The following is a 24,745-nucleotide window of genomic DNA, read 5'->3' on the forward strand; positions in this document are numbered from 1 at the left end:
GTGGTTTTATGCTCACATTTTAATATGCAAATCTTTACCATTTCTTTCCTAACAAACATTGACTTTATATAATTTTTTTCTTCCCTTTGTTTGATTTAAATATCCATGCCTAAAGAACATGAAAATAAATCAAAAGGTACATCCCAACTCAAACTTCATCATGTGAAATGTTATATATTAAATTTAATATTAAATTGGTTAACATAGATTTTTAATTTTCACAAAGTAAAAATATGAAATTCTCCTTGTCTATGTGAAAGCTGTATTTCTTTCCCTGAACTGATGGTGGGTAATTTTGAAACCTGTGTATATAGTGAATTTTAAAAATAAAAAATTTGAATTCTTCTGATAATTTGTACCATCTAATATGTCATTGGAATGAATATGTGAAAGAGATAAGTGGGAAAGAATTTAATAGAGCCATCCATATGTATCTGGTAATTAGAAGGATGAATGAATAGCCCCCCAGCCACTGCTATGATAAATTATTAACAGAATAATAACTATTTCTGAAATTACTAGAAATTAAATTTATTAAGAGATATGCACATATTCAGTAATCACAGATTTTTTCTATATATTTAAAAATTGCTTATAAATATTTACTAAATACTTTTCACCATTTAAACATAAAGGGTGGTGTTTCTTTGTTTTTAAGCCCAGCACCATAGTGTCCAGCCAGTAAAAATGCTATATTGTATATAATAATACCTCTCTAATCTCTTAATTACCAGTAATGAGTGGTTTAGGCACTGGAGAAATAGGCATTTTCTCTCTAATAACTTTTTTAAAAAATTGTTCTTTGTATATATACATGACAGTAGAGTGTATTATGACATATATACCATGGAGTAACTCTTATCACTTTAATAGTATCTTTAATTCATCCCTTATCAATTGTACTCAACCAAAATTTAATTTTAAGAACATAAACTTGGGAAAATAGATTACCTGTCTGAATCACAGACTAAAAAGAACATACCTTATATTTAATCTCAGTTGAGTTTTAATTTTCTTTAAAATAATAATCATTTAAAATCCATTACAATCCTATTCTAATCTTCATGATTTGCTCTATAGCATATCAAAATATTAATATCTGATGGTGAAAAATTAATACAAATCAAAAATTTTGTATTATTCAGATAACATATTTTTTAGTCACTAGCCTTCTTTAAAAAGGCAATAATGATTTCTTATGTCCATTCATGACACTAATTCTATCAATCAATAGTTTCCAAACTGAAAATCAAAGTTTGATTAAATATGTGGTAAAGGTGCTTGTCATATTACTAGTATGGTAGGTTTACACATTTATTAGTTTTTTTCCTGTTTTCAAAGGGAATTCAAGGCCATCATGGTGCAAAAGGAGAGGTATGTTTCTTCAAATATGGTCTTTGCTCAGCCTTCATTGTTTGGGTTTACAGTACTGTAAATATCTAGATTTTGGTGTTGTAAATAGAAAATATCTTCTATAGTCTTCAGTAGAAGCTCTTAGTTGGTGGTTTTTAAAATATAGACATTTATCCCTGACTAAACTGTGAGCCCCTGAGAGCAAAAGTCATGTATGTTTATGATTTAAATATCCCTGATACATAGTGGATATTCACCTGGAACATAGTGGATAAGTGTTTATTAAAATAGTAAAATAAAAAAAAGAATGTGGACATTTATACTGACTTGGGTGTAAATTGTCATAGAGTTGAGAAAATCATCAATTATTATTCACAACTGGGATCTGCATTTTTCTATGAAAAGTAGTGTGCATCTCTGTATTTATCTACTTACTAGAATGGAAGTGCCTTGGGACAGGACCATGTCATGTCATTGTTATAACTCTGTTGCTGTACAATATGCTCAGTAAATAGTGCATATTTTTGAGTTGCCTAGCTGGATGTGGATGTGTGGATAAATGACAGTTCAGATGGTATGAAATTTCTTTCCTGGTCAATGATGATATTTTCTCCATAATTTGTATCTGTATACATGCATATAAATAAATATGTGTTTGTGTGTGTGTGTGTGTGTGTGTGTCTATATATATATATATATATATATATGTATATATATATATATATATATATGTCATAGCCTTTATGACTTTTATGATGCAGTTGTGCCTTCTGAAATACTTAAAAGGAATTTCTAAAGATTTACTTTGGCTTTAGAGAGGTGAAAAGGGAGAACCTGGAATCAGAGGTGCCATTGGACCTAAAGGAGAATCTGGGGTGGATGGCCTGATGGGGCCTGTGGGTCCTAAGGGGCAGCGTGGAGAATCGGGTCCTCAGGGACCTCCAGGATTGGATGGAAAGCCTGTACGTATTCTGCTTCTTTCAGTGTTTGTGTATTTTTGTTGCTTTTTATGCTACACCTACATTTTATAACCCAAGATATTTTGATGCAGGGAAGAGAATTTTCAGAACAGTTTATTCGTCAAGTTTGCACTGATGTGTTAAGAGGTAAGTCTCAAACATAGTTTTTAATAACTTCTTTCAAAGTGCAAAAATAATCCATATTCTTAGTAGAAATTGTGGAAGACATAACCAAAATAAAGAAGAAAATAGACATTTATAAGACTTGCTATGGGCTTTTGGTATGGATATATTTATAAAGATGAAATATTAAATGTATTTGTTGTATTTATTATTATTTCATCATTAATTAAATTATTAACACACATCATGACAAATCAATGCCTAAATATTTTGAATATCTATAATTTGCCAATTTTTGAGCAGGAGGAACACTCTTTCTTTCTGCCCTATTTTAAGCAGTTGGTATGATAAAATTTTTGAATAGAATAATGACTATTTCTGTAAATTACTAGAAATTAAATTTATTGAGATATGCTCATAGTCAGTAATCTCAGATTTTGTTCCATTCATTTAAAAATTGCTTAGAAATAGTATTAACTCCTATTCACCATTTAAACATAAAGGGTGGTATTTCTTTGTTTTTAAGCTCAGCTACCAGTCTTACTTCAGAGTGGCAGAATTCAAAATTGTGATCGCTGCCAATCTCAGCGTGGTTCCCCAGGTGTTCCTGGGCCACCTGGTCCCATAGGCCCTGAAGGTCCCCGAGGATTTCCTGGTTTGCCAGGAAGAGATGGTGTTCCTGGACTAATAGGTGCCCCTGGACGTCCTGGTGCCAGAGGACTAAAAGGTACTTAATTTGTTTGAGTAAGAAAATGAACAATAAGGGGGCATTTTAAAATTTAAACCCCATTATTTACCTAGTAGGTAAAAGTTCATTTTTATTTTCATAATGGAAAAATATTTTGAAAACCCTTAAGCCTTTAAATAATTTGTCAACTGTGTTAAAGAGCAATTATTCTATTTATTGAAGCAATATTCTGTCAGAGAGGTTAAAATTGTGAACATGTGAAGGTACAGATGTTGACAATACATTTAGAAATTTTAATTGAGTTTAATAAAGTCTTTAAAAGAAAATCATAGCCTGGTGTGGTGGCACACACCTGTAATCCCAGTGGCTCAAGAGGTTGAGGTAGGAGGATCATGAATTCAAAGCCAGCCTCAGCAAAAGCAATGTGCTAAGCAACTCAGTGAGACCCTGTCTCTGAATAAAATACAAAATGGGGCTGGGGATGTGGCTCAGTGGTCAAGTGCCCCTGAGTTCAATCCCTGGTACCAAAAAAAAAAAAAAAAAAGACTCACAGACACTATTTCCTTTATTTTGACTTTGGTGCTTTCTGTACTGTTATCTTATTCAGAATTCTTGTTTCTATTACAGGAAAAATTATCTTTTGCCTCCAATATCTCACAATTTACTTCTTTGCCTTTGAAATTTTATGTGAAATGTTGTTTGATACTTCTAACCTATTTATTTAATATTATATGAACAATTTGAACATTTCATGAAAGTAATAAAAAGCAATTGCAATAAACAAATGATGATAAACCATTGAGTTTTCTCAATATTTAATTCCCATTATATCTTTCATCTACACTGCTGATTAGTTTTGAAAATTTTACTTCATAAATTATGTTTTCCATTAGTAAAAAAAAAGATGACAGACTATATTTGAATAGATAATTTTCTTTCAATGTGTATGTTATCAGCTTTGAGAGAAACATTCTAGAAGGGTGTGATTTTACAGAAAAATCATCTTACTCACATGTTTAACTCTCTGCAGGCCTACCAGGGAGAAATGGGGCAAAGGGGAGCCAAGGGTTTGGGTATCCTGGAGAGCAAGGTCCTCCTGGTCCCCCAGGTAAGAACTGGGGTGTGCTCCTAAGTGTTGCTGTACTGTGTTTTTTGTTGTTGTTGTTGTTTGTTTGTTTGTGTTTTGTTTTTGCTTGGTTGGTTGGTTTTTTGAGGTGGGGTCTCCCTAAGTTGCCCAGGCTGGCCGTGAAATCCAGAGCTCAAGTAATCTTCCTACCTCAACCTTCCAATTAGCTGGGGCTACATGTATGCACCACCACATCTAGCTTGTTGCATGTTTTGTTTTAAGAAAAATCATCATAAAACTATGTCAAATAATTTGAAGCCAAGACTTTCTTTAATCATTTATAGTTGAAACATTGAGGTTTTGTCATGCATGCTTCTGGAATTTTGTCATGCATATCTTTCATCCATGAATCATTTAGGATTATCTGTTGCTTGGACTCCTTGGAAGGTCTAGAGTGGTTTCATTCACCTCTGCCTAGCTGATGTGTAAGGCTGTTTAGTCTTTATGAATCTTGGGGAAGCAAAATAATGCTAAAAGCTGAGTCTCAAGTAACCTCTGTTATCTGTGCTATTTAGCTTTACTGTGCCTCAGTTACCTTTTTCATAAAGTGCATTACGACATTATTGGAAAACTACATGAATTAATGTACGCGGTGCTTTTAGAACAGTGCATAGCAATCAGACTTGTGCTTTCCATAAGTGTTTACTATTACTCTTATTTTAGATAATTCATGAAACTTTTGAGTATAACAAATGATTTAATACTATTTATCTAAAGCACTTAGGACTTTACCTACAATCAGGGTTAAGCGCTAAGTAAATTTTTATCAATAGTAATAGCAGGAAGTAGAGTAGTAGGAAGTGCTCCCAATTACTCTGCTCTGTCCCTTAATCTGAATATTTTGTTTTTATTTTGAATCATCATTTTAGAAAACCAGTATCCTAAGTTAACTCTCCTTGGATATATTAAACGAACTAGCCAAGCTATTGTTGATAAATTACTGTTTGTAATACCTGTATACTATGATAATGGCAATGTATTTACATATGAAATCTTATATGATTTAAATAGGCACTTTTACTGCAAATAAGACACAAAATGACTTCATTAAGCTTTGGCTTACTTATATATCACCTGCCAATTTAGTATCATATTGATAAAAGACTGAAAGGAAGAAATATGTTCCAACAATCCACAAATCAGAAGGGTAAAATGTTCACTCAGTGTCTTAATTTGTAATATGATTAGGCTTAGCCAATTTTTACAAAAGTTGATATTTACTTTTTTAAGGTTCTTTTGAAAGTGAGAAGCTTGTAGAGAATTAGTGCAAATATGTAAAATGTTCAAAGAATTATTTTTCAGTTTAAATTTCTTGCAGAATCATCGACTTCCCCATCAAAACCCAAGTGCCCTATTCACTTGTTGCTCATGTCCTATCTCAGGTCCTGAGGGTCCTCCTGGAATAAGCAAAGAAGGTCCTCAAGGAGACCCAGGAATCCCTGGCAAGGATGGAGATCATGGGAAGCCTGGAATCCAAGGGCAGCCAGGCCCCCCGGGGATCTGTGATCCATCCCTGTGTTTTAGTGTGATTGTCGGAAGAGATCCCTTTAGAAAAGGACCCAACTATTAGTCTGATGCCTCATTCAGCAACCTAGGCATGGTGCTTTTCTTTTGTGGTCTTTTACATCTCAGGAAGATAACCAGCAGTAATCCCTTGAAGAGTAACTAAAGTACCTCGGTGTTTTTATTATTTTTTTTCCTTAAGGAAAATTATATAAAAGGTCACATACTGATTTAAAAGGCTCTGCAATAATTTGGAGCCTTGAAATTAGTAGCATTAATTAAGTCTCAAGGGTTTCTTGTGAAGTCCATTTGTTTTAATCAAAGTTGAATATAAAAATCCACCATTGCCTGTTAACCAGTCCATTTGTCACTGTGAAATACTTCACATTCATTCTCCATGCAGGGGACGTTTGAGTTTGTGCTTGTGTGTATTTCATGTTGCATATCATAGCTCATGTGTCATATTAGCCAAGATGTATCTGGTCATTGGAAACAAGATCAGGGCTGATATTCATCTAGGATAGATGGTTCGATTGGTCCTCTGTATCCATGAATTTAACTAACAGTGAGTTGAAAATATTGTTTTTTTAATTGTGTCAGTACTGAACATGCATAGACTTTTTCCTTGTCATTATTCCCTAAACAATACAATATAATAACTATTTACATAGCATTTATCTTGTGTTAGGTATTATAAGTAATCTAGAGATGATTATTTAAAGTACATGGGAGGATGTGCATGGCTATGTCCAAATACTATGCCATTTTATAAAAGGGACTTAAGTATCTGTGGATTTGGTATCCGTGGGGCGTTGGTAGAAGTCCTGGAACCAACCCCCTAAAGATACTGTGGTAGGACTGTGTTGTCACATGAGTCATTTAATTTGGTGTCTGTGCTTATTGGTTAGGGTCAGTGGACTACTTGTTGTTCAGTGTTTTTAATATCACCTCTGAATACATTTAATGTGTTTCTTATTTCACTTTCAAACTCCAAAATCAGATCCATGATAATGCTAAGAAAGTGTACTGCTTACATTTGAATGGTCCAAATTAACTAACATTAAAAATATTTTAAAAGAAATGTTTCAGTGTATAATATATTCAAAGGAAACATCACTTCAGAAGTACTAAGAAGACTTCATACTTACTGATTAATTGAAATGTTTGCTGTATGCCTTCATTTTTCATTTCACTTATATGTGTATGTTCATATATGTTAATTTTCATTTCAGCAAAGCTAAAGGGAATAAATGCTGTAGTTGAAAGATTATTCCATAAAAAGATTATTCCATAAATCTTAGTGTGTTTTCATATCTTTAGTACACTTCAAACTATTACAAACAGTCTTTGTGTACTGTACTTAATGCTTTTGTAAGGAACAGAATTGAGATATTTTGTCTTTGTCATGCTCAAAATTTTGTTATATTCTTGTTATCAGAGTACAATAAAGTTTTGTATGAGCCTGAGTGTGGTCTTTTTTAAAATAAATAAATTTACATATATATTTAAATATATAATATAAATAAATAAATATACATATATAATATAAATATACATATATAAATATATTTTAGCTGATTGTTGAGTACCTTATCCATATTCAGGATGACTTACATATCATTTCACTTACTAAATTGCTTACCCTATCCTCAAAATTATGGGCTCATCTGAAAGAAGAACCTACAAATTGAGTTGATATGATACTTGCCCCAAAAGATGGAGCACAGCCTCCTTTCCCAGTCATGGCCTTTGATCAGTGTTTAGCTACATCTATGTGCAGATTACACTACTTTGATGAGGACTTTGGAGGAGATTAAAGTCCATGTATTTCAGTAAGCGCATGAGCATGAGGCTATTTGTATGTTTTCTCTCCAGCAAAGCCCAAATACCTGCTTAGGCCTAACAATCCTACTACCCTGTTCTAATTATGGCCTTTGCTTCTAAGACCTTGTAGAGAAACAAGATAGTTGGTATCATGCTGTCATTCAAATAGCATTTACCCTTGACTATTAAGTGTTAGGCACTGTACCTGGCATAGATGGCAATAGAGATAGAATGTGGCCTGAGGAACACATGTCTAATGAAACACAGGTAAGTAATTAGGTGATTCAAATGCATTAATTCTAAAAAAGAAGTGCTATAGAAAAGTATAAGATGATATTATGGACTCAATTGCACTCTCCCTTCATATGTTGAAGTCCTGTTGAAATCCTAACTTTCAATGTAACTATTTAGAGACAATTAAGATTAAGTGAGATCTTTAGGATATGGTCCTAACCAGATAAGATGGGATTGGTGGTTATAAAAAGAGCTTGCCTTCCTCCCTCACCTGTTCTCTCCCCTCATCATGGAAGTACAAAGTCCAAAAGCCTCTCTCTAATCTGAGAGAGAGCCCTCACTAGAAACCAAACATGCTGCCACCCTGATTTTGAAATTCTAGCTTCTGGAACTGTGTGAAAGTAAAGTTCTTTTGCTTAAGTCACCCAGTCTGTGGTACTTTTTTATGGCATTCCAAGCCAACTGATGCAAGTGCCTTTGGGGAAACCTTCTCTAAAGAAGAGGATTATAAATAGAGATTTAAAAGTTTAGGAGTCATTAGCATAATCAAATCTTATAAAGATAGTGAAAATGAGAATAGCCTAGAGGATCAGCACAAGCATGAGGAATTCTAAGAAGAAGAAAACCTATGGGATATAAATCATATCTTCTTTTAGTATCTCTGTTTTTTAAATTGGTGTATCATGAACTATTTCTGTCAATTATCATGGCATATTTTATGTCTCAAAATATTTTTCCTATGGTCAAAATTTAGACCCACCCACAAAGCACCTATTTTTAAAAACGTGTAAGTGAATAATTTTGTCCTACAAAGTCATTTCTGCACCATAGTATTTCCTCAGCACTATATTACATGCAGCACCTTTTAATTCATGTTGTCATCAAAGGCATGGCTTCTGGGCTGGAGTGTAGCTCAGTAGTAGGGTTCTTGTCTATCATACATGAGACCCTGGGTTCTATCCTCATCATGGCAGCCACAACCACAATCACAGCAGCATGGCTTCCATAGTGAGACTGCCTGGGTTCAAATTCCTACTTTGTTTCCAACTGTGAGTCTTCAGAAAATTCATGGAACTCATTGTGTTTCAATTTCTCTACATGTTGAATAGGGAAATATTAATAATACCTTATCACACTAAGAGGATTAAATGAGATTAAATGAAGGAAATTTATCAGTGGAGTAAAATAACACAATTTACCAGAACCATACAGACAGTATGGAGTTAGCAGATCCCCAAAGTGAAACATTAAAACACTTATTCAAAAACTTTTACATGTGTAACTGATGCTGAGTAAAGTTAAACTAATTCATCATCATTCAGAATAAAACTGTGTCTGAAGAATAATTCTCAGTAAAGGCTAGTTTGTCTTTGGTATTTAGAACTTTACTAGGTACTCACTTTCATTTCCAAAATGAAGACAGTTTTACTTTGAATGGAGCTGGAACTCATTCTTGATCTCCAGCAGAGGGCAGCAAAACACATAAATCCACCCCCACCCCAGCTCCCCAAGCTCATTGTATTAATCACAGAAGTTATCACTATGCATTTTCTCATTTTTCAAAAGTATGGTTAGGGTTATATCCTTAATAGTTATTCCAAGGAAGAAAAAATAACTTTTCATACTAAATTATAGTAGATGATGCATTTATATTTGTATGCCCTGTCTGCTTTACCTTTGTGTGATTCTGTTAAAATACTCTGGTGATTGATAACTAGAATGTTAGAGGAGATATTCAAAGGTCACTCCTGGTAACAGTCACGAACCTGGCCCACTGGAACGATTTCACCTGTGTTGAGGATGAGGGAGGGAAACTGTCCATAATATCATCTCGCTATTTTAGCTAACTGTTGAAGGACCTGCTTCCTTGCCGTGGTAAGATAGGTTGCATCAAATGTCAACACAAGAGACCATCTCTGTGCCTGAAGCACTGAGAGCCTGCTGTTTGAGGATCCTAGGCAGCAGGAGGAGAAGCACAAATAGAACTTCAAATTTAGAGTCTTTTCTGTAGTTGTAAATGGAAAGAGTAAAAATCAACCCATACATTAGTTACATTAGTTAAATTGAGCTGCAAAGGTTTCTCTTTGGAATGTTTTAACAAATGTTCCTGTTAAAAGTTCCATGGAAATTTTAATTTTGCCCCAAATGACACATTTGAAGTAAGGAACATTACTGTAATGATAGCCCACTAAATTATTCCTGGCTTATACTTTCCCCAAAAAATATTTCCAAAGAGGAATTTTGAATAAATAGACATCAAAAGCCCTATGTTGATATTTCAGATAAAACAACAACTTGCAATAGAAACTGAAGGATCATTCTGAATAAGAATTGAGAAGAAGTAAAGTGTTTTCCATAATTTATCCAATTCAGCTGCCATTTCAAAATAATATAGTTTTTAAAAATCACACTTAGAAAGTATCTATAGTTCCTATTGACATCCAAAGTAAAATTAATTATGGCATTTATCATTTTGGGGGAAAAAATGGTAAAAGTAGTTCTGTGTCATGTGATCTAGAGTGACTCTTAAAACTTCCCTGAATCATTTTTTTTTTAATCTATAAAAGGTTTAACTTACTCTGTTTTTAAACCCTGGCTGTACTTTAGAATTTCTTAGGTAGTTTCTAAGAAATTCCCTTAGTTGGGCCCAGAGGTTCTGACATAATTGGTTTGCTTTCCAGGCAGAGGAAATAACTTCTGCAAAGATCTTAAGCCAGTGCCCAGTTCAATAGGAGGGAAAGTCCTTCTGTATTTTCAAGTTTTAGAACGCTGATGGTGTGGCATGGCAAAAGATAAGCATAAAGACACTGGGAATAGGAAAAGGAACAGAAAAGGAAAGAAGAGATGTCAAAAAAGTTTGCAAGATTTGAAGGAGGAAATAGTAAGAAGAGATTTGCCTTCTAGATGGATCACTTTGGTTGCAGGGAAAACAGATGAAACTAGGGGAGACTCTTCATTACAGTGGCATTAGGGATAGTGGTGAAAAAATAGAGGCAAAACAGAAGCAGAGAGGATGGTAGGAAAAAAAAAAACCACTTCAATTTATCCTACTAAGATCTCGGATAACTTTCATAATGTACTCACAACTTCCCGCTTCCATGACTCCAGGAAGGTGAAGCTTATTAATATGATACCACTAGTTACTGGGGACCAGTTCTGTACCCTCCCATGTTGAAGTATAACATTAGAGAAGCACGCCAAGGCAAGAATATAAAGCGAGGCTTATTTAAAAAGGGGTAACATAGACTTATTCCAGGAGGGAGAAGGGAGCCATAGCTGGTATCCTGGTAGCCCAAGAAGCTGTGTTTGTCTTTTTATATGTCCTAGGCTATCTTTGTTCTCCTGATCTCTTTTCCTTATCTTTGTCCTTCCTGCATACATGAGTAGGCCCAGGAGATGGTCAGTGGGATGGCCAAAAGGTGAGAAGAAGATGGACTGGGGAAGGGCTGGATGGAGCCCAGGACACATTAATTAACAATGTTATAACTCCCTATAGGGACAGGTTACTTTAGCATGGGTTAGAGCAGGGATAGGTTCTTGATAAAGGTGAAGGAAGGGCTCTGAAGGAATTAACATTTCAATCCCTCCGTTTTCTGGATCTGACCCTTGCCTATCTGCCTGCCTAATTCTGGCTTCAGTTACAGAATGTGAAACTAATATGTTGACCAAAACTTTAAGATTTGTCCTATGGTTGGCCATAGGATTAACTTATTTACAGAGCTCCGGGCTGCATCTTTTTAGGGACCGCCTCTGAAGATGCTATGATCTGAAATGCAAAAGTATTCATTTTGATCTTCCCCTGGGGCAAAACATGCCAGACTATTTTCTGACTACCTCTGATGGTGACCAGAAGTCTCTTTTCTCTGGTCTTATTCACATCACATTTTATTGATTGCAAGGCATCTGTTTCTCTTTCTACAAGAATCCTGAGGATTCAAGAGAATATTATTTTGCTCATGCTAAGATCCTTTAGGAACACCTAGTGGTAAAAGTGTGTGGCATTTGTCAATCTCACCTGTGTGAAGGATGTGATGGATGGGCTTTCTAATTAGGAGACTAAGTTGGATGAGAAGCTGAATATTTATGTAATGGGTGTCATCTTGGCTGGAAATGCTCAGTAAATCAAATTGACTACTTAAGATAAAAGGAAACAATTCAATCTCCCGAGACCATTATTTAAATATTAGGAGGAAATACCTAAGTCCTTAAACCGGAAATGGTAAATAGAAGTTTTTAGAGCCAAAAAGCAGTGATTTTAAGTGGTTGCCTGGAGGAATAAAAAAGCTTAGATGTGATTTTCCTTGCCTTAAGGACAAAGTGGTAAGAATAAGAAGCTGGGGAGTAGAGGAGAAGTTTTGAGTGTGTGGAGGGGGTGGATTTAGAAAAATGAATCTAGGTTGCTTCCACAGACTTGCTATTGTGAATTGTGCTGCTATGAACATCGATGTAGCAGTGTCCCTGTAGCATGCTCTTTTTAGGTCTTTAGGGAATAGACCCAGAAGGGGAATAGCTGGTGGATAAAAAAAAAAAAATGTGGCATTTATACACAATGGAGTATTACTCTGCATTAAAAAATGACAAAATCATAGAATTTGGAAGGAAATGGATGGCATTAGAGCAGATTATGCTAAGTGAAGCTAGCCAATCCCTAAAAAACAAATGCCAAATGTCTTCTTTGATATAAGGAGAGTAACTAAGAACAGAGTAGGGAAGAAGAGCATGAGAAGAAGACTAACATTAAACAGGGGTGAGAGGTGGGAGGGAAAGGGAGAGAGAAGGGAAATTGCATGGAAATGGAAGCAGACCCTCAGGGTTATACAAAATTACATACAAGAGGAAGTGAGGGGAAAGGGAAAAATAATACAAGGGGGAGAAATGAATTACAGTAGAGGGGGTAGAGAGAGAAGAGGGGAGGGGAGGGGAGGGGAGGGGGGATAGTAGAGGATAGGAAAGGCAGCAGAATACAACAGACATGAGTATGGCAATATATAAATCAATGGAAGTGTAACTGATGTGATTCTGCAATCTGTATAAGGGGTAAAAATGGGAGTTCATAACCCACTTGAATCAAAGTGTGAAATATGATATATCAAGAACTATGTAATGTTTTGAAGAACCAATAAAAAAAAAGAAAAATGAATCTATTTGAAACTGATTTTTTCCATAGTGATTTTGGAACAACAAACTTGAATTCATAACTCTAATAATGCTTTTATTAATCTCAGAATCAGCTATATAAAATATGTAAATTTATGCATCTTGCATACTTAAGAAACTCAGGAGCAGATTTTTCTTGGTTACATAGGAAGAGGGAAACAGCAAGGATTCAAACATAAGTCCTATCCCCAAAGATTAGGTCATCTGTATTTTCTTTTCTTTTGAGAGTTAAAAGCAAAGTGAATTTTTTTCATTTTATCATTGGTGCATTAAAGTTGTACATAATGGTGGCATTTGTTGTCACATATTCATACATGTATCCCAGGTGCCTTTCCTCTATTCTGACCTTCCTTTGATATTCTTGAGATCCCTCCTCTAAACTTTCCAAACTTTCTCTTTTTTTTTTTTTCCTCTGTAGGTAAGTAAATTTTTGTGAGAGGTTTTACTCCCCTGTTTAGGTCATTCCCTACTCTTTCCCATGATAAATTTAATAATACATTTTTTTCAATAAATCTCTAAGCTTACCTAAATAATTATTAAAAAGAGGTACGACTTGGGTGACAGTGTCAAATTCACACATCAGTTTATGGTTACTTCTTAGCAGGCTCTTAGTGGAAACCTCTTTCTCTGGTCATGTGGTCAAAGAGAAACATTTCCTGATGGGAGACTAAGAAATGTATGGAATAACTCCTTCTAAATGACTAGTCAACAAGTGATAGCAATTTAGAGAAGTATTACATGTCATTTCAGAAATACCATCAAAAACTTGTTCTCAAAGTTCATTTAACTTTTGTATTGAAAATAATTCTTTGGATAATTGAGCCTTGGAGGATTGCTCAGTACTTACAGAAGAAAACAGTTCTTTAGTTGATCACAATTGAGGGGCAAAAATTAAAAGGGGGAGCTTGTTTAGTAGGAAGTGGCTCCCTAGAAACAGCACATCCTTGAAGGTAATTTGTAGAGGCTTAAACCTGGCTGGGAACTGTGCTTCTGGTATTATTCAGAAATGATTGAGTGAGAACACAGAACAGTAGTGGTTGGGGTTTGGATGGTTTCATAATGGAGAATAGATTTTCACAACAGTAATCTTGATGTTTCAAAGATGAACCTCCTTATGTTCACACCTTGAAAGACTGATATCTGGGCAATATTCTCCCATTCTACTTTAATTATGAGTCAAAGGAAATCATAAATCTAGTTCAGTGTAAAATTAGGAGACCAGAGGAAAGAATCAGAGTGGGATGGTTGAGGATTGTATTTATCATGGATCTTGTAAATTAACTTTTCATTTTTAGATGCAAAGAATTAATGCTAATTAGCATTTTCAAATGCAGAAGAGTTAATGTGGAAGAAAAGAAGTCTTTGGTTAAAGATGGTATTTGTTGGATAAAAAGAAAGAATATAAAGAATCAAACATAAATTTTTGGATTCATCCTCTTTAAAATTTTAGAGATATCTAAAATCATTTCTAATCTATTTACTCAAGGATCCCCTGGATGATATTCTTAATTTAAGAAATCTTACTTTTCCTTTTTAACTTCTCCAGGTTTGGGGAGAGGCCCTACTCTGTCTTTCATTTAACTTGCAAAGGCTCCTCACACCTTGCCAAGGGTTGAGGAGTGAGGAAGATTTTTTAAGTGATCATAGGAATGAGTGGCACCCACCTAGGCAGAGGGGGAAAAGACAGGTGGCTCTAATTATGCTGATGCCACATTATTCCATGATTCTGTTGTTCATTTCAAGGCAAACTAGTTAAAATTTGGGGTCATAACTTCACATAAAAAAATGATCACTTTCTCTAAAAACACCCTGAGGGTAAAAGAGATGAATGCAGCTGCCTGTCCCCATGAAATGTTAATGGGCCCCTTCAGGTTGCAAGGGTCCTAGGAGCCTGGAAGGAAAGAAACAGTGGACTGTTGTTGAGTCCTGTCAAGAAAAATGCCACCTTTGGAAGTCACAACCTACATTAAGGACAACAATGACTCAATCGATTAAGTAACTTTAAATAATATTTGGAAGCCATCTCCTTTAGTATTCAGAGCTTCCTTAGGAGTAAATGAACACACTGAGATTCATGCTACTAGACAGTGATGAATCCAGAATTCAAACCCAGATCCACCTGGGTGGATGTTTCTAGTCTTAATATAACCAAAATGGGTTTGCTCTCTAGTTTATGTTGCAATTCAGTGTTTACTTGGCACTAGAGGCCAACTAATCATTTCATAGCTATGTTCATCTGAAAGAAATGTTCACTGCCTGAAATTCATCATTCAGTCATCTGTCAAAGAGGGAGATGCTTCGTTGCTGCATTTCATTTTTTTTTTCTGTCCTTCAGAATGTCATTTGCAAATTTCAAAGTGATTCTTCCAATTTGGGGACTTTTCCTAAGTCTTCCACTGACATCCTATACAATCTCCCATGATACGATTTTTGTGTTTTGGCAGAGTACTGGGGGTTGAACTCAGGGGAACTCGACCACTGAACCACATCCCCAGCCCTACTTTTTTTTTTTTTTTTTTGTATTTTATTTAGAGAGAGGGTCTCACTAAGTTGCTGTGCCTTGCTTTTGCTGAGGCTGGCTTTGAACTCATGATACTCCTGCCTCTGCCTCCTGAGCCACTGGGATTACAAGCATGTGCCATGGCACCTGGCTATGATTTTTGTTTTTAACCATGTATTACAATTGCTCTTTGTTACACTCTCCTGAGAGACGGAGATCCTGTTAAAGGCAAGCCTCATGCAATATGAAAATATGTTTTGCAGACTTCCTTTTGCCAAGGCTTAATATTTGATTATTTTTTGACCTGTATTTGTGAGTATAAAGATCATATAAAGGTGGGTATGTAATGGCTATAGTCCTAAGATGTTGGTGAATCAATAAACCAAAAATTTTAGAAGAGAACCTAGTACAGAGTAATAAATGTTAGCTATCATTAGTATAACTTTCTGATGATTGGCTTTTTCTATTAAGATCCTACGCTTGTGTGAAGAATAAGATATAGGAACCAAAATGTCTTTTACATGACAGTGTTTGTACAGACCTCCCACCATTTCCTAGCTGTGTGACCTTGAACTTAATTGTGATAAGTCCCAATATTCTCATCCTTGAAAGGGGAATGAATGGCAATAACATCTTAGAGGATTTTTAAAAATGTGATGATTTAATAACATCTTGTTATGTTCACCAATGGAGCTAGGGGTCTGAGGTTAACCACCAATATGTCATTTGTGGCTAATTGCTAAAGTATTGGGACAAGTTTGCCTCATACAATGATGAGACCTCATCTCTGAACTCTGATTCTAAACTCTTTTTGTGTGGTCCTCCATATAATGGAATAAGAGAATCGTCTACATTGGAATACTCCACCATTACCTATCAGGAAACTCACTACTAGAATGCTGTCATCCCTAAGGGTAGCCCCACCATGACCCCAGATCAGCCAGGGATCTGCTCCCTTTATACAGTGACTGAACAGGCCTCCTGACATCTAGATTGTGGCTTCTGTGGTTGTTTTTGGCAGGACCACAATTTGTTGCTCTGTTCCTCTGCTTCCTGAAATATGTGATAACATTTTCCTCAATAAATTCATCTAACTTGAAAAAGACTCTGTAGAGTCAAACCTCATTATCCTGAGAATTGCAGCTAATTCTTATTTTTTAGGGCTTTTGGGGTGCACTTTGTAAATAATTACTCCTATTTCATGCATTCACTCATTAAATATGCTCATTCAATAACTCCATGGAAGAAAAATAAAAGCATTTACTTTCTTCTGTGATTCTGGCAAAACTGATTTACTATTTGAATGAAACTATTTCTATATAAGAACAATACACTCAAAAATGTTTTTCCATTGTTAAATTAGTAAAAAATAAAATGTGCTGTGATGTCTTTGTTAGCATTTCTAAATCTTACATCGTTTTACAGTAAGTAGAAAACCAAGGCTCTAAGAATTTTAAGCACCAAGCCTAATTTAATACCCTGAAAACACTGAAGATTAAGGAAAAATCAGGGATGCAGGTAATAGGAAAAAAATACATACAACATTTGGAAAATCATAATTCAATTTCATTTTTTGAATATTCTTCTAATTTAATATTGGCTAAGGGCTGACAGTGTTATCTAATTGTCAGTGGAAGGATGTGGTTTTCTGGTGCCAAACTCTGCATTCCACAAGACAGACTGCCAATGAGATTAGAAGCATTTGTTGAATATTAGAGATTCTTGCCTCTTGGCATGGATAATAAAGAGAAATATTTGAATACATGACTTTTTATGCCGAGTATTATCTAATTTCTTCATTGAAAATCAGCAAAGAAACATTCTTCCCCAAATGTGTATTTACATGAAAATCTGTCTAAATGCCTGTGAAGTGAAATTTGTACAAAATGTTACTCAGGGGAAAGAAAATAATGATGGCAAAAACAATAATGATGATGCTTTTGTACTTCCGATTGCACAAAAGATACTTCAAATAAAAATAAATAAATTCAAATAAATCAAATAACTATCTTCCCCTGTCCCCATTTCACAATTTTGATGTAAGCTGGAATTGGTCTAAATTCTATTTTTTTCTACCTCCCGCCTTTCTCCTTCTTTCTTCTTGATAATATCAAGCCCCAAATAAAACGCAAAACTTAATTTTGTTTAATGCATATATTTCATAAATATAATTGACTAGCTTTTAAAAAATCAACTTTATTGAGGCTTAATTTATATTCAATAAAATTATTCTATAAGAATATGTTTGTCAGGTTTTGACATACATATGCACCCATGAAACCACAACCACATTTAGAACATTTCCATCAAGTCCATAAAAGTTCCCAGTACCCTTCCCCTGCTACAGCCAACCACTGACCTGCTTTCTGTCACTATAGATTAGATTTTATTTTCTAGAGTTCTATAAACATAGAATCATACTTTATGTATTCTTTAATTTCTCACTTCTTTCATTCAGTTGTTTTGAGAGTCATCCATGATCTTGTGTATATCAATAATTTATTCCTGTTCTATTGCCAAGTAGTATTCTTTTGCATGACTATATTTCCATTTGATTATTTGTTCACCTGTTTATGGACACATGGATTATTTCCAGTGTGGGCTATTCTAAGTAACACTGCTATGAACATTCATTTATAATTCTTTGTGAGGAAATACGTTTTCATTTATCCTGAGAATATAAGTGTATTCTTAATTTTGTAAGTAACTGTATTTTCTAGATCATGCCTTTTGATATATGTTGCAAATAAAGTCTGTGGTATGCATTTTTATTTTCGTAAAGTAATCTTTTAAAGAGTAGGCATTTAAACATTTTAAATAGTATGATTTTACCATCTTTTATTAATTTGTACTTTTTGTTTTCTAGTTAAGACATCTTTGTATATGCTGAGATTGTGGAGATTTCCCCTTTATTTTCTGCTAGAATATCATGGTCAAATAGAAATTTGTGCAATGATGAAAAACTTATTCAAATCGGTAGCCAACAGTCACACATAATTGCCAAGTTCTCATAATTGCCAATATGCCTACTGCAACTATGGAACTAAATTTTTAATATAATTTATTGGAATTTAAATAGCCACATATATCTAATGACAATTGAACAACACAGATCTAGACATTTTTATATTTGTTTATTTTTTACCAAAAAAGAGCTACCAGTATTGTTTGTTGAAAACACTGTTATTACTTTAGTATTTTTATCAAAAATCACCTTATCGTGAATGTTGAGTATGCTTATGTTTTATCAGTGTTTAGTACTGTACATTTATAGTTATAATTACTTGATCATAAATGTGGAATATGTTTCCCCATACCAATATCATACTTCTTTGATTACTAGAGCTGCCTAGTAAACAAAACTTTGCTTCCTAAATTGTTTTACATTACCACAAAAATGCAAAAAACAGTTTCTACAAAAAGATTAATTTATACAAAAAAAGCCTATTGATTTTTTTTATATATTGACTCTGTCCTGTAACCTTTTAAAATGCATTTGTTATTTGCTACTTTAGTTGTTATTTATTACTTTAGTTCAAGTAGATTTTGTATAATTTGAAAGAACCAGATATTATACATATAAATTTTCTGTTTTTTTCCCATTTGTATTTTATTAGTTTCTACTCTTACCTTCAATTTTGCCTTCACTGACTTAGGATTTAATTTCTTCTTTTCTAGTTTCTTAGGGTAGATACTGTTTACTTGACTTTTTATATTTCCAATTTTCTAATAGAAGCATTTAATGCCAACAATTTTTCTTTAAACCTTGCTTTAGCTCCATTCTACATTTTGATAATACTGATGTCTAAATTTCTATTAAGTTCAAAATGTTTTATAATTCCACTTATGATTTCCTCTTTGACAAAAGGCTCAACTAAGCTGTTAATTTATGCATATTTGGATATATTTCAGATACCTTTCTGTTATTGATTTCTAATTTAATTTCATTTTCTAAAAACAAATTCTATTAATTCTTTTCAAATTAATGAGACATTTTATGAAGCAGTGTATGATCTGGACTTATATTATTTGTAACTAAAAAGAATGTATGCTTTATTGTGATTAGATGGCATGTTCTATAAGTAAGAAAATATTGGTTAATAGTATTGTTTATTTTATTTTGTTCTTAATGATTTTTCTGTCTACTTATTTTCTCAGTTGCTTAGGGAGGAGTATAGAAATCATTTATAGTTGTGGATTTGTCTTTATTTTTAGTTTTATCAGTTTTTACTTCAATTATTTTATAGCTCTCTTAGAGGATGCATCTGCTTCTAGGAATATTATGTTTCCTTGATGAACTGACCCCTTCCTCACTATAAACACTGCTCTTATCCCTGACAACCACTCTTTTTCTGAAACAAACTTTGCCCACATTAATATGGACACCCTAGCATTCTGGTGAAAAGAGTTTGCAGGATAATATTTTTGCTGTCCTGTGATATTTATCTTATCTACATCTTTATATCAAAAGTGAATTTCCTGTAGGTAGTGAAACCAGTCTTGAAAATCAGAATCGGGTCCTGGTTCCCAGGTGTTGAAGATTGAACACCTGAGGAATGCTAAAGCAAGAGTGAAAAGTTTCATTTAAAGGATAGAACAGAGAGGGACACACACACACACACACACACACACACACACACACACACACCACAAACAGACAGGGAGACTGACTGACTCCTCTAGAGAGAAGGGGGTCGAGAGCTGGTGCCCAAGGGCGTGGGGGTGTCTTGCCCCTTTTATAGATTCCAGGTTTCTTTTTTTCTAGTGCCCCTTCCTCCTATTCTGTCTATGTAGTGACCAAAAGGGAAGAAAGTCAGAGCTGTCCTTTCCCTATTTTCCATAGCTGCCCAAAAAGTCAAGAAAGGAGCCACCCAGGTGGGTATACATTATCAGCTTCTTGCTGGGAGGAACAATTCACTAGAGGCAGGTGACCTTGGCAACAGGTGAGGAAGAGGGGGAAGTGTTCTGGAAGTATTAACATTCCATTTCCTTTTGAACCAGCCCCCATCTTCCCAATCCAACAGGATCATCTATCTACACTGCCTGCCTGTCCTTTTGTCCTGGTCTCCCTAGCATGTAGACGAATCTTGCTTTGTGTTCAGTGTGCCAATTTCTGTTTTTACTTGGAGTGTTTTGACTAGGGGCTAGCAAACATTTTCAGTAAAAAGTCAGATAGTAAATGGTTTAATCTTTCCAGGCCAACTAGTCTCTCCTGGAATCTAGTGAACTTTAACACTAGTGTGAAAGCAGATGTAGAAAAGCCATGAATAAATGAGGATAGCTACGTGTTCTGATATGAATTTATTTACAAAGCAGGTAGCAGGTTGGATTTGGCCTATGGGTCAAAGTTTTCCAACTACTGGTTTGGATTACTTATATTTAAAGTATTATTAATATGGTTGAGTATATAAGTATTATTTAGATTCATTTTCATTTTATTCCAACTGTTCCTTATACTTCTCCACACTTATTCTTGCTTTCTGATGAACTGAATGTATTTTAATACTCCATTTCATCTCCAATTTTGAGTTATTAGCTATGTTTATGTACTTTGTTTTTGTATAGCACTTCTAGGGTTTACAATATGCATATTTATCAGAGTACACCTTAAAATAATATTATGCCACTTAACATACAGTGAGTGTACTTCCTTTATCCTCCTCATTCTATGTACTACTGTCATACATTTCCCCCTGCATATTGGAGATGAAGCCCAGGGCCTCATGCCTGCTAAGCATGTACTCTACCTCTAAGCTATACCCCAGCCCATTTAAAGGTGCTTTAACCCCCATTTATGCATTGTTATTATTTTTTGTTTTAAATGGTCACTATTATTTTAAATAACTTAAAATGAGAAAATAGAATTTACCCATATGTTAATCATTTCTGGAACTCTTAATTCCTTTGTATAGGTTTAGTTTTCCATCATCTTGCTCTTCTTTCCATCTGAAGAACTTTCTCTAATGTATTTTGTGTGCAAGTTTGTTGGTGAGAACAATTGGCTCGCATATTTCTGAGGAATCTGTAATTGCTTGATCTTTGTTCTTTTGTTTGCAACATCTCTTTTTTTTCTCACTGCTTTTTAATAGTTTTTCTTTAATAAGTGATTTTAAGAAATTTTATTAAACATTTTTTTGTATGTTTGTCTATTATATGAAAGAGTATGTATACCCAAATTTATCTTGAGACTTACTTGTGTAGTGAATTCATTCTTAAGGTCTTGGTGAAGTAATCTTCGGAAATAGCAGTGGTCTTTAAAAAAATGATTTAAAGATGTTAATATATATAATGCTAATCTGTATTTTCTTTGCTTTTTTAAAAATTAAGGCAAAGAAAAGACTATATCCTGTGTCATTTATACTTATCTTTAAAAATTATGTCCTTTATTCTATATTTAAGATAGAAAAAAAGCCCAAGCAAATTCATTATATAGTTATTTATTTTAGAAATATTGGAAAGTTAATATTAGAAAAAACTAACCAGTAACATGTTTATAGACAGTTTGAAAATATGTAATTGAATATTTAGACAACATAATAGATCTCAAAAAGTTTCTACATAGTAAAGCAACAATGGAAAAGCAATAAAAAATATTGTCCAAATGACTAACCAATTATATTAGCAAGACAGAGAAGCTCATAAAGCATAATAAGGATATTGCAATCCCAAATTAATGAAAAATGTAAGAACACAAAAGATTCCTTAGAACAATAAAAAAATTCCATATATATATGTGTATATATATGAAATCTAATATCAAATCCGATAGAACTCTGATGATCATGTTTAAAAAATGGGCAGTCAGGGATAGGAAATAGGAGAGGGATTCAATTGTTCCTTTGTGGGTGACTTTTTGAAAGATATGTAGGACATGTCTCAGATTTTCTTCTGCAATGAGCCCTGCAAGTGCCAATCCCATACCAACCTGGCCAACCCTCGGATCTAAATCTTGCCATGCCCGCCCTTCCTCCCCAGAATTTGCACTCTTTGCCAACCCAGTTTCTGGTTCAGCTCCCCCAAGTCACAGCCTGGCTACATTCTGATAATCTCTGTACTTATGTCTAGCAGAGCTCATTCCCACATGTGAAGAAGAGGTGGTTTTCTTCAAAGGATAAATATGGTAACACATTACATAGCAGGTTATAAACTCATAAACTCATAAAACTCAATATTCCACCTGAGATGATGCAAAAGGGTTGTGAGTCTTCAAGTTGGAATGAACTGTGAAGAAATTCTAGAGTATTCAGATACAATCATCTCTTACTATAGCACCCTTCAGGACCACTTCTAAGTGCAGTGTAGAAGAGCCAGATTTTTATACAACTATTTTAATGTTAGAGGGAAGAGGGTGGGGGTGAATTGAATAGTAGTTAGGAAAGAAAAAGGGGGAAACTAACATTTATACAGGAGTCATTTCAAAACATCAGATGAAGCCCCATATTGTTTGTGGACTTCAGTAGAGAGCATAGGCGTTGGCTGAACTTTGAAATGAGGACAATGGGTATCTTAATGTTGTTGCAAGCACCACAACACTGTATTTCAATCAGTGTGTGGGGAGAGTGGTGAAATGGTCTTGGATGTGGCTTTGACTGGAAAGAATGATCATAGTCCATCGCAGAAGGCCACAGCTCCCAGTGTTTATAACCACCAAACATATCAAGTGTTGAAAACTCAGCCTCATGAGCTTCAGAGTACAATTGCTTCATTTTAAATTCAAAGTTCAATGTGGATATCTACAGTTTCTGCAAAGAAAGAAAAGAAACAGGTTATAAAATACTTGTATTTGTTGAAAACAGTCTGTCAAAGAGAAGGTATATTTGAGAGGAAAGTGTTATCGGTATATGTAGATAAATCTCACTTTACAAAGGAAGTTCACAACCCCATGAACTAAATATGACAAGGTTTATTTTTAAACATCATTTTAGAGAAAGGTGCTGAAGAATTAAAGGCATTGACTTCTCCAATGTCAGAGAACATGCTACAACTTTTATCTCTTAATTCCCAATGCAACATATTTTCTGTGTGTTCATGTCAAATATCCTTTAATAATCCTGCTTAAATCCATTTTATTTTTCATAGTTTATGAACAGATGCAGCATACATATTGTAGACTCTGCATTTGAACAATACAAATTTAATAAATTTCTTAGAATGGTTTGGCATACACATGCACATTAATTCTGGAATTAATCCCTTTTTCTCAATTGTGAAATTTGTTATGTCATTCTTTTTTAAATATCAGGATTATAGCATACTTAATTTTTATTGATATATTTCAAACAATGTAACATATTTGTGTGAACTTTGAATCTGTCCACCCTGGAGATTACAAGTATTTTTTAACTTGGGTTTTCAAGTTATGAGAACCTTGGCCCACCTTCTGTAGCTCTGTATTTCAATAAACAGTTCAGAATAATCATAATATTGAGGGAAGATCATATTTGGAACAAATTTTACTGTAGCTTCTGCTTTCACAGAAAATGCATTCACAATTCCTCTGAAAAGCATATAATTCCTTAGGTTTTCAGAACAAAATTAAAACATAATATAAATAGAGCTTGAAGATTAGATGAAAAGATAAAAGTTAATTATTTATTTCATTTTTTATCCTTGTTTGGATCTTTATTCAAATGTATGAGTCGAAACATAGCAAGATAACTTTGAAACAACTGGGGAATTAGAATATGAATTGTTACTTAAAACTATTAATTTGTTAAACCTAATGATGGCACATGGTGTCTGTGCTTCAAAAAAATGCATATTTAGCTGGGTGTGGTAGTACACTTCTGTAATCCTGGTGGATCAGGAGGTTGAGGCAGGAGGATGGCAAGTTGAGGCCAGCCACAGGAACTTAGTGAGGTCCAAAGCAACTTAGTGAGACATTATCTCAAAATAAAAAACAAAAATGGCTGGGATGTGACTCAGTGGTTAAATGCCCCTGGGTTCCATCTGGTACAAAACAAAAACAAAAACAAACAAAACAAAAAAATATATATTTAAAGGTGCAGACTAAAGTATGATAAAATAAATTCAGGTTGCAACAATGTTGATGATTATTAACGTTTGCATGATCGATACATAAGTCTTTATAATATCCTTTCTTTTATGTTTGAAAATGTCTATAATACAAAACTTTTTATAAAAGAGAAAATAATGAACAGGGGTAGCAACTAGAACATATAAAAGGTTGCAAAAGCACAAAGGGAGAGAAGGGATGGCCTCACTGGAAAGGTGTTGTTATAGCAAAGATGAGAGGGGGTATGAGGAGACAACTATGT

At 34.3% G+C, this 24,745-nt stretch overlaps 1 protein-coding gene across 1 annotated transcript in view; it reads left to right on the forward strand.

The window, feature by feature from the left end:
* Positions 1–7,002, forward strand: part of Col21a1 (collagen type XXI alpha 1 chain) — a 171,798-nt gene extending 164,796 nt beyond the window's left edge. Inside the window, exons 26-31 of the mRNA XM_026398951.2 lie at positions 1,342–1,374; positions 2,169–2,315; positions 2,405–2,459; positions 2,962–3,162; positions 4,154–4,231; positions 5,632–7,002. Coding sequence (XP_026254736.1) covers positions 1,342–1,374; positions 2,169–2,315; positions 2,405–2,459; positions 2,962–3,162; positions 4,154–4,231; positions 5,632–5,819 — 702 coding nt within the window. The 3' untranslated portion in view covers positions 5,820–7,002. The remainder of the gene's footprint in view (positions 1–1,341; positions 1,375–2,168; positions 2,316–2,404; positions 2,460–2,961; positions 3,163–4,153; positions 4,232–5,631) is intronic.
* Positions 7,003–24,745: the final 17,743 nt, after the last annotated feature.

This window comes from Urocitellus parryii, chromosome 8 (assembly GCF_045843805.1).
Source record: "Urocitellus parryii isolate mUroPar1 chromosome 8, mUroPar1.hap1, whole genome shotgun sequence".
NCBI lineage: Eukaryota > Metazoa > Chordata > Mammalia > Rodentia > Sciuridae > Urocitellus > Urocitellus parryii.